General features: G+C 40.6%; 1 protein-coding gene across 4 annotated transcripts in view; it reads right to left on the bottom strand.

The window, feature by feature from the left end:
• Nucleotides 1-1,299: 1,299 nt before the first annotated feature.
• ADCY9 (adenylate cyclase 9) overlaps nt 1,300-14,888 on the bottom strand; it is a 193,103-nt gene continuing 179,514 nt past the window's right edge. For all 4 annotated transcript variants that reach the window (XM_074965688.1, XM_074965686.1, XM_074965687.1 and 1 more), the window contains 2 exons: nt 14,621-14,662; nt 1,300-8,534 (listed from right to left, as the gene is read on the bottom strand). In XM_074965688.1, coding sequence (XP_074821789.1) covers nt 7,346-8,534; nt 14,621-14,662 — 1,231 coding nt within the window. In that variant the 3' untranslated portion in view covers nt 1,300-7,345. The remainder of the gene's footprint in view (nt 8,535-14,620; nt 14,663-14,888) is intronic.

Below are 14,888 nucleotides of genomic sequence, written 5' to 3' on the forward strand. Positions count from 1 at the left end.
TTGAGTCTCTTTAGAATTTCAGTAGCGTTCTCCTTTAAGCAACACTAGTAAAAACAAAGAAATCAAACTTCTGAGGCCTGATTCTCATTAAGACTGAAAGGGGGTTGTAAATATATTACATTTATACTCAGTTTAATGTCCCTTTACCCCTGTCAGAGTGGTGTGAAGCAGTAGTAAAGAATCAGGCCTCTGATTTTGTATCTGCCTTCAAGTTCCCTATTCCTTCACACAAGCAAAGACAAAAAACCTTGTGAACAAAGATCAGCCTTTTAAACAACCTGACATCCAATTTTATATTTCCCTTCTCTATTTCCCAGTAGTTTTGTTGAGCTTGGTGTCTGGTGTTGTAGTGTGTATTTATACTACGTTTCACCTCTAGACTGACAGGAATTCCATTTCTTTCAAGGGTGGCATAACATTTGAAAGAACTTTAGCATGATAGCTCTGAGTAGTTAGGTGGCTGATTTCTCAGGTATGGCAAATTTTCAGATCTGGTCAATCTGTTAATGTGGCACATCTACTAGTCCTTATTCCATACCTGTTGATTTAGATTATGTATTCTATTTGTATAGATCAGGGGTGGGCAAACTTTTTGGCCCGAGGGCCACATCGGCATTGTGAAACTGTATGGAGGGCCGGGTAGGGAAGCTGTGCCTCCCCAAACAGCCTGGCCCCTGCCCCCTATCTGCCCCCTCCCACTTCCTGCCCCCTTCAGAACCCCTGACCCATCCAACTCCCCCTGCTCCTTGTCCCCTGACTGCCCCCTCCCAGAACCCCTGCCCCCCGGGACCCCACCCCCTATCCAACTCCCCCTGCTCCCTGTCCCCTGACTGGCCCGACCCCTATCCACCCCCCCGTTCTCTTTACCCTGACACCCCACGCCAGAACCTCCGCCCCACCCAACCTCCCCCTGTCCCTGTCTGACTGAACCCCTATCCAACCCCCCCGCTCCCTGTCCCCTGACTGCCCCAACCCCTATTCATACCTCTGCCCCCGACAGTCCCCCTGGGACTCCCATGCCTATCCAGCTGCCCCCTGCTCCCTGACTGCCCCCAGGACCCCTGCCCCTTATCCAACCCCCTCGCTCCCTGCCCCCTTACCATGCTGCTCAGAGCAGCAGGAGCTCGCAGCCCTGCTGCCTGGCTGGAGCCAGCTATGCTGCCCGACAGGAGCGGAGAGCCAGAGAGCTGGCGGTGCGGCATGCTGAGGCTTCTGGGTAGGGGGGACAATAGGGGAGGGGTTGGGGGCTAGCCTCCCTCGCCAGGAGCTCAGGGGCCAGGCAGGACGGTCCCGCAGGCCATAGTTTACCCACCTCTGGTATAGATATTACACTGTGCTCTGTTTGCATACATGATGAGGGGAGTTTTTTAGCACATCCCCACTCTAGTTGTTCCATTTTGTGAATGCAGGGCTAGTTCTCCCCTCTCTCAAGTTTTCTTTACCTTACTACACATTAGTCTAATAACCTTAGGAACCTTCTCCATGATTGTACAGCTGAGACACTTTCCATAAATTGGCCACTAAATAAAATTAAAGGCATAAGCTAAAATATGTCGGTAGGGATTTGTTTTGGATGAATGATTATTGTTTTCCTAAAACAGTTTTTATAACTGATCATTTTTAATTTTAAAATTGATCAGAGCAGACAAAACTTTGGAGCCATTGGCCTATGTGTGTATTCATATTAATAGTGCATTACAATTCAGATTTATTGTAACAGAGTCATTGGGACACTGACCCTGGAAAAGCAAAAATGGTTCCACTACAACCTAGATAGAGAACTACAATGAAGGAAGTTGGAAAATTTTGTTTCTGGAGTAGAATGCACTGTTCCCTGCACAAATATTCTGCACATTTTGGCTGTCACAGCTATATTTAGCCCAGTTTCCAAAATGTTCGGAGGCCCAGTTTGTGTTTGTTTTCCTGGATGCATTTGTAACAGGACAGCAGTGCTATTTTACTCTATTGTTATGCTGTAGCACTGGGATTCTCACATCTTTCACCATGTGGGCCACTTACTTCCCCTCCTGTTCACAAATGTTCCACTTCCATTCACAATCTCACAACATCCCTGCAGCATCTACAGCAGTTGCTTATGTGGGAAGGTGAAATTAAGGAGTATTCAATGTATTTTTAGCGGTCTTTTAATGCAATTTAGTTGCTGGAAATAAGGAACCATCAACGTATTGCCAGCCAGCTCTCCAGAAGCAGCTGTTTAAGAACCTATAGAAAGTGGACATATGTTTCTGATGCTTTATTATATTTTCTACTACAGATGGTAAACTGAAGCAGCATTAGTCACTTTATTGTTTAGAAAGGAGGTTGGAAAACTATCCCCATAACATAATTTTAATCCATATGAATATATAAAGTATGCCTTTTCTGTGGATGTGCTTTGCTTTGTAGATCTGCCTACCCAGACTCCTTGAGAAAACTTTTGTTAATATGGGCCCATTTGAACTCTGCTTCAATGGATTTCAATGGTGCTAGCAGTTTCATTTGATTTTATGTTTCATTTCCTCCTATTATGTAAGCCTGCTATGACTTAATGGCATACTCTTGTGTTTTTCTGTTGTGATGGCAGATTTACTCTTCATAAATTGCTGTCAATTTAACTGTCCTGATGTGTTTCTCTTCTATAAACTTAAAATAAACCAGTTTACAATAAGAAAAGGAAGAGAAAGGACAGAAAACCAACAGTACACAGTAGTAAAGTTGTGAGTGAACAAATGGACCACTACGAAAGAACAAGGCAAATATCCAAACTCCATTAAATTGGAGAATACAGCCAGAGACAAACCGTAGTGAAGGAAGTCTTACAGCGTGGAGAAAGTTCTTTGACATGAAACCATGATTTGGCACCAAAGAAATTCAAATACTGCTGTTAAAACAGAAGATCTAATCCAATGATGGGGGAAAACCACCCCTCGACATATCTCATCATGCACAATACAGAAGAGTGCAACACAAAGGAGAGGGGAAACAATCTTGAAATCAGGCAAAAAAATCTAGACAGCGAGAAAGTTGATGAGATTACAATCAACTTCATACTAATAATTGTTCAATGCTGGTATTTGGACATGCTTTGCAAAATAAGGTATCAGCTGGTTAAGAACAATTATTCGCTTTCAATATTTTTACATATGAACATCATGTGACATTCACTAGAAACCCAACATTTTATAAATCATTCTAAATTTCAATATCAGAGAAAGTTACAGAAACAGGAGAATTAAGCAATTTTAAAATACTAGAGTTTACAGACAACCTCAAAGATAGTTTCTCTAATCAAGATACAGTACTTCCTCAGATAAAAGCTTGTGAGTCCTTTGTTTTTGTTAATTCTTTTTATCTTTACTCATTGAACCTCCATATCCTTTGAAAAACCATGTCCTTTGGCTCCATATTCAAACTGTCAATTGTTTCAATACCCAGATTCAGAAAAGAATTTTTCTGTTTATCTCTGCCAGTGTTCACAAATAACTAGTGCTAAGCAAAGTGGTAGTGAAAGGTTTGGCTACTTAGCCTTTTTTTGAGACTCCATCATCCTTCACCTCTTATGACATTTCATAGCCCTACTACAATGCCAAAGTGGTCTCTCCACTAACAATTTTAGTGAATAATAGTGAATTTTAGTGAATAATAGGAATTGCTGACTGGCAGTGGCATTCTTACCACTATCTACCCTGCTCAGAGCAAGTATTACATTCTGATTGTTAGATTAAACAAACAAACAAACCCCAACAGCCTTCCTCTAACCCCACTCTTAAAAAACCTTAAATCCTGGACAATAACAAATTTGTACTTATCTTAAAAATCTGCAGTAATTAAAACAAAGACACTGGAATGTTATTTACTTATTTATGAGAAGTCAATCTGTTCAATTTTAAAGGAGTAGTGGGGAAAAATAATCAATTGTGTGTCAGCAGCAGATTAAGGAAATGTTGCAGAAAATACTCAGTAACTTCCTCACCGTTCTAAACCCTAAAATCACTCACATGGGTGAGCAATAACAGGAGCAGAACTCCTGGGCTTGAAAAGCATTTAACAACTACATTTTTTTAAACTGTGGGTGATCTTGAAATGATCAGCATTAAGAAATTCTAAACATACAAGAAAAGAAAAGAGCAAGCAAACAAAGCATCAATTTTTGGTAGACTACTTTTCAGGGGATAGGGCTAATCATGCTACTTTTATAAAGTTTGCGTTTCTTTAAAATTATTATGCAGAAAGCAACAGAACAAGCACAAAAGGCATTTTATAAAATAAACTCTGATACTGGCATGCAAATGTATGACATGGCCTGTCTTTGGACTCTCTGATACACTAAGAGAGATGCAGTAGAGAGCATTATACCATTAAAAACCACCACAGACTCATTACTTTTTGCAAGTATTGGGACTGCGTTTCAAAGGCACAAAAGGGAGTTTGGGGTCCAACTCCCGTTGCCTTTCAGTGGGAGTTGGGTGTCTCATTGCCCCTTGCGCCTTTGAAAAGCTCCCCCATATGTTTTGTGGGGTGGGTATTCATAGCTTTGTTTCTGAACCCCTAAAGAAGAGATTCAAGACCTTTGTGGTAAGGACCATGACACCTGGTCAAAGTGAAGCTGTTAAATGTGGTTATTGTTCTGGTGGCAATAAGCAAACAGCGATACAATTCATGACTTAACTATTAGCTACTATTTACCCAGATTTAATTTGAATGCATGCAATGTTGGCTGCACTCAACTCACAAAAGTGTTAATACTATACAGAACAACTCCACTGCAAGAACAAATAGCAGCCCTTGAATTCAGAGCCCAGAAATGTTTCTGACCTCAGCCATTTTATTTGCTTAGTGAGATCAGAAAAGAGGCCATGATACTTCTAAATTTGGTACCCTTTTCAGTATTCTAATGAGATACTACTAAGAGACTAACAATACTCATGTAGTAACAGACCATGAACAGCCATGCTGGCTTTATTCATTTTGTAGGCTAAAGGACTGTCTTTGTACTGAATGGTGCATTATTGCAATAATTAGAGGTAAGGTTTTCTCAATCCTGGCTCCTGTTCAAAAGAAATTGGCTTGGAATCCCTAGATTATGCCTTTTTTTCACTTTTAGTTGCAATGTGCGAACCTCTTACAGGTGAAGGGTTATTGTGGTGAATATAACAATTGTACAGTATTAAAAGTCAGAGAAAAGATGTGGGCATATTTTGATGGATCACAGCTAACACTGAAAAAACTCAACTGCAGAGAAATGCCACTTTATCACTGGGCATTGTAAGGGGCCATCAAATCAGAGAGAGTAAGTGAGGGGAAAAAAGGGTTAACCACCTCCGGACACATATTTTAATGCTAGAAGGCATGTAAACACCACAGGACATATGAACATAAGAAGGGGGATGGATCACTTGATTGCCTGCTCTGTTCATTCCCTCTGGGGAACCTGGCATTGGCCACTGTCGGAAGACGGAATACTGGGCTAGATGGACCTTTGGTCTGACCCACTATGGCTGTTCTTAAAGCAGCAAGTGTGACTATATTCTGCTTTCACTTTTAAGTTATCTTTTTTGGACTGAAGATGGAAAGAAATAACTAAAAAAATATGACTGTGCAGACAAAACAGCATTACATTTCCCCACAATCACCCGATTTCCCTTGGCAGATGAATTTATTTTGGGTGGAAATATTATAGTCATTTTGTTGGTACAAGAAATATTTGTTTAAATTGGAACCTTGCAATATTTAATATTATCCAAAGTGGGTCATCCACTTGGTCAAAAACTGAGTGAAAAAGGGGTTAAAATTATGGAAGAATGCAAAGGGAAAACTAGTCAGAGTCTTCTCCAGGAATTGAAATTAGAGGAGGTGTTTGTTGTCTGAAGCCCTGATCCTGCAACTGCCTCTATGCAAACGGACCCCGGCACCTGTGCAGAGTCCCACTGACTTCAGTGAGCCTCTCTGCAGACACAGGGGTCTGCCCACACAGTCAATTGTAGGTTCAGGCCCGAAATGTTGTGCTTCTCAGCTCATGGCAAAGGACCTTCCTATTTCTGCTTTAAATGGCACACGGGAAGCATGTCATTCTAATCTGTGCTGCAAAAGCACAGCATAGGGGTAAAGCCTGAAGAACGTTGTTCAGCACCATTAATTCAGTATGGAAGTGAAGCTGGGATTTTCAGACTCAATCTGCATTTTGGTGGCTTTGGCGGTATCACCAACTTTGACACAAGTATTGCCTAGATAATGTCCTCACAGTGCTTGGCAGTTTGAAGAGGATGAAGCACTAATGGGCATCTTATTAATTTTAGTGACACCAATTACCACCACTATGAATCCTAATACCCTCCACAAACATGATATTTAAAATAATAATAAATAAATATAACCCCAAAACATTTATTTAACTGCTCCTCTCTTAAATCAGAGCAGTTTTAGGGGCATCAACTCCACTCAAAACTTCACAAATCCCTTGGGGTGGGGGTAAAAGGAACACTGCTTTTTAAACACCTGAGACCTGGATTGTAAAAACTTTAATGGTTACTGGTTTGTTTTTGGAACCCTATCCTGAGAGTTGGTGAAATCTATCCCCACATATCAATAACTCATTGGATGTAAGGAAAGCAGTGCATCCAAAGCATACAATGGCAAATGTCTGATCAAAACACTGTTAAAGGAGGATGAAACTACAACAGCTGTGCTGCCTGCTCCATCTAACTGCTGAGCCACTGTAGAACTCAGCTCCTCCTCCAGCCCAACACAAAAGCAAAATTGTGTTACGTCATCTCCACGACATTCCCTAGTGGTACATTACTGGCATTTTTTATATCAGTCTCATATGGTAGATACACGCACATCTGTCTGTGTGTTTACATACAGAAGGTCTGATAACAGTAATATATTATACACACACACGTATATATATATAAAACCCAAGGAGTTGCATTAGCCAAAAAAAAAAAAAAAAGTGTTTTGTGAGAAACAACAATAAAAATGATATCATGACCACAGCTTTTCTTTTAAAATTAATAGATACCCAAAGCTATGATTTTATTTGGGGCCTTTGTACCTAGACAGGGAGTCCAATGGAGTATATCTGAAGGCACTTAATATGCTCCACTCAGCTGAAAGAGGGTTACACAGGGAGCTGGGGAGTTTTGGAAGAGGGCTAAAGGGCATGGAGGAGAGAGACAGGTGAAAATGAGCCCTGAATTACTGTGATCCACACAGCATCAGGTGCTAACATGAAAACAAACAACCCAGGTGTTGAGGTGGTCTTTCTTCAAAAAGAAAGCAGACAATTGCAAATGTCTTTGTGTTTCTATGGACAGAGCACATCATGCAGCTCTCTGTCACTGCATCATACACTCTTAGAGATATTTAACTTTGTCAGTTCATTGACCTCCTCAGTTTCTGCTTCCTCACAATCATTCTTTACAGCTTTGCCAAACCTGCACCTGTCTTCTGCTTTCACTGACTCTTTTTGGAGCTTCTTGTAGTATGGAAGCATATCCTTGGGTTCTAAGTTGTTATCTGAGCCCTGGGATGTCTTGTCCGAATTCTGTACAGAAGGCACCAGATTGGCAATCTCATCGGTAGGAGACCGCCCAATGCTGCCATCCACTTGAACCCGGATGTCTGGAGATATAGATAACTGGTGATGCGGCACAACCCCATTGTCCATGCATTTTGGGTAAAGGTAGGTTTTCATCTGACCTTTCCCCTTCACGTTGACTGTCCCCCTATAATCAAAGTCATATCCCATCTTATTTAGGATACGGTAGCTCTCCTCACTCACCTGTATCCGGCACTCCACTCCAGTAGTGTCCATCCTGCTAGCAATGTTCACGGTATCACCCCAAATGTCATACAATAACTTGGTGGTGCCTATGACCCCAGCAGTGAGAGGGCCATGGTTAAACCCAACACGTAGTTTAAAATTAAACCACAGCATATTGTTGTTGAAGTCATCCACCACTCGCATCATTTCTTTGGCAAATTCAAAAAGGGTTTGCAAATGTCCATGTGGATGGTTGTTGTCCTGACATTGTGCGGTGTTCAGTCCAGAGGCAGCCATGTAGGTTGCCCCAATTGTTTTGATTTTCTCAATGCTGCTGTAATGTGGTTTGCTTAGCAACTCATCAAAGTCCCCAATCAATTCATTTAGGACTCGATAGCATTCCTTGCCCCCCTCATAATTCTCTTCATAGAACTCACTGAAGTTCACAATGCTAGCAAAGATCACTCCACCACTATCATGGTTTTTGGAGTAGCTCTGGGAAACCTTCAACTGCTCCGCCACATGATATGGAATAATATTCCTCAGCAACCAGTCAGCTTGATCCCTCATGCTCTGAATTTTGGTGCGGTGAAGATCAGCCTCTACATCTCCATTGTAGTGGAGGCGGTAACTGACTTCAAATTCCCGATTCAGAAACCAAACCAAAAGGAGTAGGAGAAAGAAAACGAGTATCACTTCTTGGCCAATCTGGTCTGCTGGTTTCTTTATATCATTTAGCACTGAACTGTTGCATGGATTCTTCCTAGAGCTGGGGCAGGGCAGGGGAAAAGAAAAATAAAGATGGGCATTTTAAAATACATATTCATTACTTCTTAATCTCTAAATCTGAATTGTTAAAAATGCCTCAATAAAATCAAACTGTAGTTATAAAATTCTAATTTTATTTGCTATTAAATATGCCCATGCTGTAGAACTCTCGCATGCTAAATTTAACTAGAACTAAATTAAATGGACCCCGTTGAGTTGCTGGCCTAAATACTGCCCACGTTTGACAATTTTAAAGTTCTTATTGAGGAGTATCTTGTCTTTCCATATATATTTATAACATTACTTATTAAAATTATAAATATATATTGTGACAGGGTTGGGCCAGATGGCTACAGGAGAGTGATAGAAGGCAGATACATTAGCCCCAGGTTAAGTAGGTCCCTTTTCCCTGGGTAAGGTAACAGGGAAGGTTCCAGAACAATCTGGAACCTTCTGGAAACAATTAAGACAGACAGGCTGATTAGAACACCTGCAGCCAATCAAGAAGCTGCTAGAATCAATTAAGGCAGGCTAATCAGGGCACCTGGGTTTAAAAAGGAGCTCACTTCAGTTTGTGGTGCACGTGTGAGGAGCTGGGAGCAAGAGGCGCTAGGAGCTGAGAGTGAGAACGTGTACTGTTGGAGGACTAAGGAGTACAAGCATTATCAGACACCATGCGGAAGGTCCTATGGTGAGAATAAAGAAGGTGTTGGGAGGAGGCCATGGGGAAGTAGCCCAGGGAGTTGTAGTTGTCATACAGCTGTTCCAGGAGGCACTCTAGACAGCTGCATTCCACAGGGCCCTGGGCTGGAACCCGGAGTAGAGAGCGGGCCTGGGTTCCCCCCAAACCTCCCAACTCCTGGTCAGACACAGGAGAAGTTGACCTGGACTGGGGGTTCATGAAAACAGCCCAACTGAGGGCTGCCGTGAATCTCCGAGGCGAGCAAATCCACCAATAAGTGCAAGACCCACCAAGGTAGAGGAGGAACTTTGTCACAACATCTTTGTATTTATAATGACTTCTTGCATCCCTGATTCAGAAATCAAGCCTGGAAAAAAAATTTAACTACCAATAACAGAACACAAACTGCTGCCTCAGCCCATCTATATCCCTCAACCTGCCCCTTCTCCAAAGACCTGAGAAAACAGATGAGCCTTGCGAGGTTTCTTGAAGATCAGTACATTTAGGCTCTGTAGGACACAGGGAGGAAGAGAACTCCAGAGCTGAGGAACTTTATGGAGAACAATCTGCCACTTTACTATGAAACTGGCGAGGATGGGGTCCTCGCTTGAGCATCTCTGCGGATTACGACCACTGAAGCTTATTATGGGGATACAGGCAATTTTCTCAACTAGCCACAATATCAACCTTTTAGGGTGTGTACAGATCAAGAGCAATATTCACAAATTCACTGGCAGCCTCTACAGATTATGGAGCACCGGTATAATATGCTTCCTCTATGAAACATTCCTGAACAAGCAAGTAGCTGCATTCTGTACAACTGTAATTTTCTGGGTGGTGTCAGGGTATAGCCCAAATCACTTTGAGAAGATGACTGATCCACATAATGCCAGTGCATTTTCTGAAACCAGGCCCGAACTCAGACTGACTGGGGATTACCAACAGAGTCACTTCATCACAAGTTTTTCAGTAAGTTTATTCAATGCCAGAGATTCAATACAAGTGGGTAGTTGGCAAGTTTATCCAAGTCCAGAGATGGTTTCTTGAGCAGAGGCATCAAACCGAGTGGCTCCCTGAAAACACTTACCCTCCTGAAAAGGAGTGATGGCAATCTCTACCAAGACTGACTTTTAAGAGAGAACTTTACTGCTCTCATTTCTACCTTGCTGACAAGTGGGCATCTGTTAGTCCCCAACCATTTTCTCAACTACTTGGTTGAGCTTGTTTCCAATATGGGTGTCCCTAAATACTCGCCTCGCTTTTGTAATGACAACAATTCACTCATGATCTGAAAAGAGAATTCCCTTAAGATGACTGAATTCATCCACAAGGCAGGGAGCTGCGTATCTCAAATGAGCGGATACAAGATCTTTCCCAGATCACAAATTTTTTGATCCCACTATGACTACAGTGAGAATCAGCTATGCAAAAAACCCACAGAACTAACCTGAAGGAGGAAATTACTGAAGTGATGCCCTCATCTTGAAAATTAAATCTCTGAAAATGTTGCACCTACTATGGTTACAACTAACACCTTTGATCTAGCATAACTATAGCGGCAAGAAGCTAATGGAACAATATTTCTTCTTTTTAGTTTGTTTAGTTTATGTATTTGACAATACAATATGATTGGGTAATTAGCAAGAGCAAAATTCATTAAATGAAATGACCTTTATAAACAACAACTGAGAAACAGAAAATCCCCACCAAAGCCTTACAAATTTTTTTAAAGGAGCTTATACAAAAAAATTCAGGGCTATTTAAGCTGTTTACTGTTTAAAGGGTGTAGTAATAGAAAATGGAATTTTAAAAATTGGTCAATTTAAAAAACTCAAGCTGACTCTGTTCTTTTAACCAAATAGTTTAAATACTTGCAGGCACAAAAGCCTGAGAAGTTAGTTGGAATTTTCATCCACTCTGGGTGCTGAATACAGCACTTGTGAAAATTCTTTAGATGGAGTCAGGAAGCTTTCCTTTGATTGATCACAAATCCTAAACTGTGTAACATAACGGCTTTCTCCTTATAGTAGAGGTTCTTGGAAAGACACTTGCCCTAGGAGCTAGTAATCTGGGTTTCAAATTGTATTGTTCGATATATAAAGCAGATGCGTAACAACTAGGTCTTTGGAGAGAATACAAGGGCTGAACAATGAGAAAAAGACACCAACAGAGCTGAGCATTGGAATTTTTGATGAATCATGTAGAATCGGAGATATTGTAAACGGGATGCTGCGACACATATGAGATGTTAAGCATCCTGGGGTGATGGACATAGATGGTGTGAACACTCTATTTTATACCCTGATGCAACTACAGAACATAGGAACTCCATTTAGAAAAAAATTTGGAGTGTAAAGGTGGGGGAAGAAAAGCAGGGGCATGAGTTTTTTCTAAACCACAAGGCAGATTTGAGTCTCTATCTCAAAAGGCCTATCCATCATTCCATTTGGGAACTATGAACAGTGAAGAAAAAAATACACTCTATCTGCTTTGAGGCAGGGAGAGTAATGAGTGCATTGACTCTTAGTGGGTGGACATTTGTTTAAGAGCATCTTGTTTTGATTGGATGGGGCATAAGAAGAAATGGTGTGCCTTCCACTGGAAAGCAATGAGACAAATCTGATGTACTGATTTAGCTACACGGGTGCAAAAAAGCTATGTGTTGACCAAATCTTAGAAGAGCTTATGCGCTGAGACTTCACAGATGGTAGCTGTTTTGATACCACTTTAATAAAGATCTTAATTCTTGGTCAAGCAAAGCAAAAGGGGAAAGGTCCCCCTCCAGGTACACTTGTTACAAATCCACCAGCAGAACACAGGAAAAGCCTGTGTGCTGACAGTCAAGTGAGAATGGAGACAATAATAACTTCTCCTAGGACAGGATCTCAGCTTCTTATTCATTCATCAGCCTCCAATCACCTGGAGTGAGGGGAAGCCCTAATTAATACAAAATGTTAGAACGAAAACAGAAAACAAAACAAAAAATAAATAAAAAAGCTGAAAATGTAAGTAAGATTGCACAGCAGATCTGGGACAGAGATGGTATAGAATTAATTCACAATTCTGTATTTTTACCACAGACCACACCTAAAAACTATCCTGATTTTCAGTGACACTATTCAGTTGTGTGTCCTCAGAGCAGCTGAATTTGCACTTTTGCAAACTTACTATTGCATTTATGTAGTTTTTCATATTTAAATTTAAGATGACAGCCAACCAAGCATCACCTGCTAAAAGTGTCACACACGTTATAGAGACAGCAAATATGTTCACAAGCATGCATAATGTGTCTAAGACAGACAGACACACACACATGCACGAGCGTGCACACACACTTATATTTTTCACTAAAGTAATGGTCATTTGAAAAAAAATTGAACTACAAGTTCCTCATGGTAAGAACTTTGATGAGATTGTATAGCATACAAGTATTAGATGTGACATGTATTTTGGTCACCGTGTCAGTCAATATTTACATCTTTAGGCTGGGACTTATCAAGGAACCCAAGTGAGTTCAGTGTCCATCTCCTGTGGAATTCCACTGGGGTTTGGGTGCCTAATTTCATTAGGCTCCTTTGAAAATCTCAGCATTATTATCTGTTCATATCTTTATCTATCAAGTAAAAGTGAAATGTTATAATTTCAAAAGTAAAATACTTTCATACTAGGATATTTTCTCTGGTTATTAGCTTTGTTATTTGTAGGGCCATTGCAAGTATAAGACCAATCACTAAAATGAAGTCATGCTTGCCCTTGATTACACAAATCAGAATTATTTTTTAATGATTAACAGCCAGCTAGGTCTTCTAGTGCTCATGAATAGTTACCTGGAAGCCACGGGCAGTTTTGAGCTACAGAAGTGCCTGGCTAATTCCATGAACTAATAAGGAAGACCCAAGCTGAGGAAAATATTATGACATTACTTTTCATTGGTCACAATGCCTTTATATTTTCTGTTTTAAAATTATGTATAGTCTGTTGTTATAGCTTGGCTTGTATCTTGTTCCAGTTACAATTCCAGTTTAAAAAGAAAGGTATATTTAATGACACTCTCTTTCTCTCTTACACACACAGACAAACAAATTCAGAATGCTCAAAAATCCCTGCAATATGAGACATAATAAATTAATCCTATTCTAGAATTGGAAAGCACAACTACCATCCTCAGACCTCAGAAAAATGCCTACATTCTTTGAAATTATGACTGCATTCAGGTAGAGAAGAAAGGGGGGGAGGGATAGCTCAGTGGTTTGAGCATTGGCCTGCTAAACTCAGGGTTGTGAGTTTAATCCTTGAGCGGGCCATTTAGGGATCTGGGGCAAAAATTGGGGATTGGTCCTGCTTTGAGCAGGGGGTTGGACTAGATGACATCCTGAGGTCCCTTCCAACCCTGATATTCTATGATTCTATGAAACTGAACAATGCAATTTTTCTATAATATATACTCCAAGGAAGAGCAGTGATCTTCAGAACACACTTCTGCCTGGAGCTATTTGATAATATGTTTACATAGTCACTAGTTAAATCAAAGAGAGTGTCAGACTTTTAGAAAACCCAACCCCAGAACAAATGTTTCCACAATTACTAACTTTAGTGAAAGCAGCTGTTTTATTCAGCAACTGGCGATAAAATCATGGTAGTTGACCACAATGAAATAGTGACAAGTCAACTGCATCTTTGAAATTTTCACTTTCTAAGGGGTCATTAATAACACAGGCTTTGTTTAAAAACATGGGCTATGCTGTCAACTGTGTTGAGTTTGGAGCTACTCTAAATTACAGCAGCTGGCTGTGGTGCCCATGGGGCACTTGCCAACTATGAATTGGCAGACCGCAGCTGTGCTCTACACTGCCTCCAACAAACCCTCTAAACTGGAGTTGGAGACAAGTTGGTGTAGGAGCTAGCTAAGGACCCCCCCCGTAGATTCCAGCCCCTATGCACTGCTGAGTGGCACAAAGCAGACAGGACAGAGGGAGAGAATCTGGCCCATAATCTGCGCACAGTACTTTAAAACAAAACAAAAAAGGTTACCACTAGAAAAACAAATTCTATAATTTATCTGCCACAATAACCCTCCATTTCCTAGAAAACCATATAAATAAGGGAGCATTTCACATTTCAGCATCAACTTTGTTGATTTCCTTCTATGGCATTTGTATAGTTAGTTTGCTTTCCTGGGTACTCACGTAGCACAGACACAAATTATTTAATCCCTGTATGCTACTGTGTGCCCAAAGTTTGGTTTTTTACATACATTTGACTGAAAACACATTTTGACACAAACATTTTAAAGCTATACTTTATCTAGTTTACGTAACTTTTTGTAAAAGATAATATTGAAAAAAGGAATGCAACAAGAGGTTTTCCATAAGATAGTAGAGATGGGCACTGTATTTAAGGCTTACCTAAAGTTCTGTACTGAATCTAGGAGGGAAGTTTCAATGGAGCTGAAAAATAAAGGTATTAAAACATTAGAAAGAAAACAAGACCATTACACAAAGCAACCTGAGAATACAAACAAAAAAGTTCAACTGAACTAATTTGAAGTAAGGGACTATGATCAATAATCTGTTTTGCACCTCAATTTCAGACAAACTTTTCTTGAATGTGACTTAGCAATACCTTTTGCTTTGGAGTGGCAGAAGCATAGAGATGATGATCCAAGTTTCTCCG

This window comes from Natator depressus, chromosome 10 (assembly GCF_965152275.1).
Source record: "Natator depressus isolate rNatDep1 chromosome 10, rNatDep2.hap1, whole genome shotgun sequence".
Taxonomy (NCBI): domain Eukaryota; kingdom Metazoa; phylum Chordata; order Testudines; family Cheloniidae; genus Natator; species Natator depressus.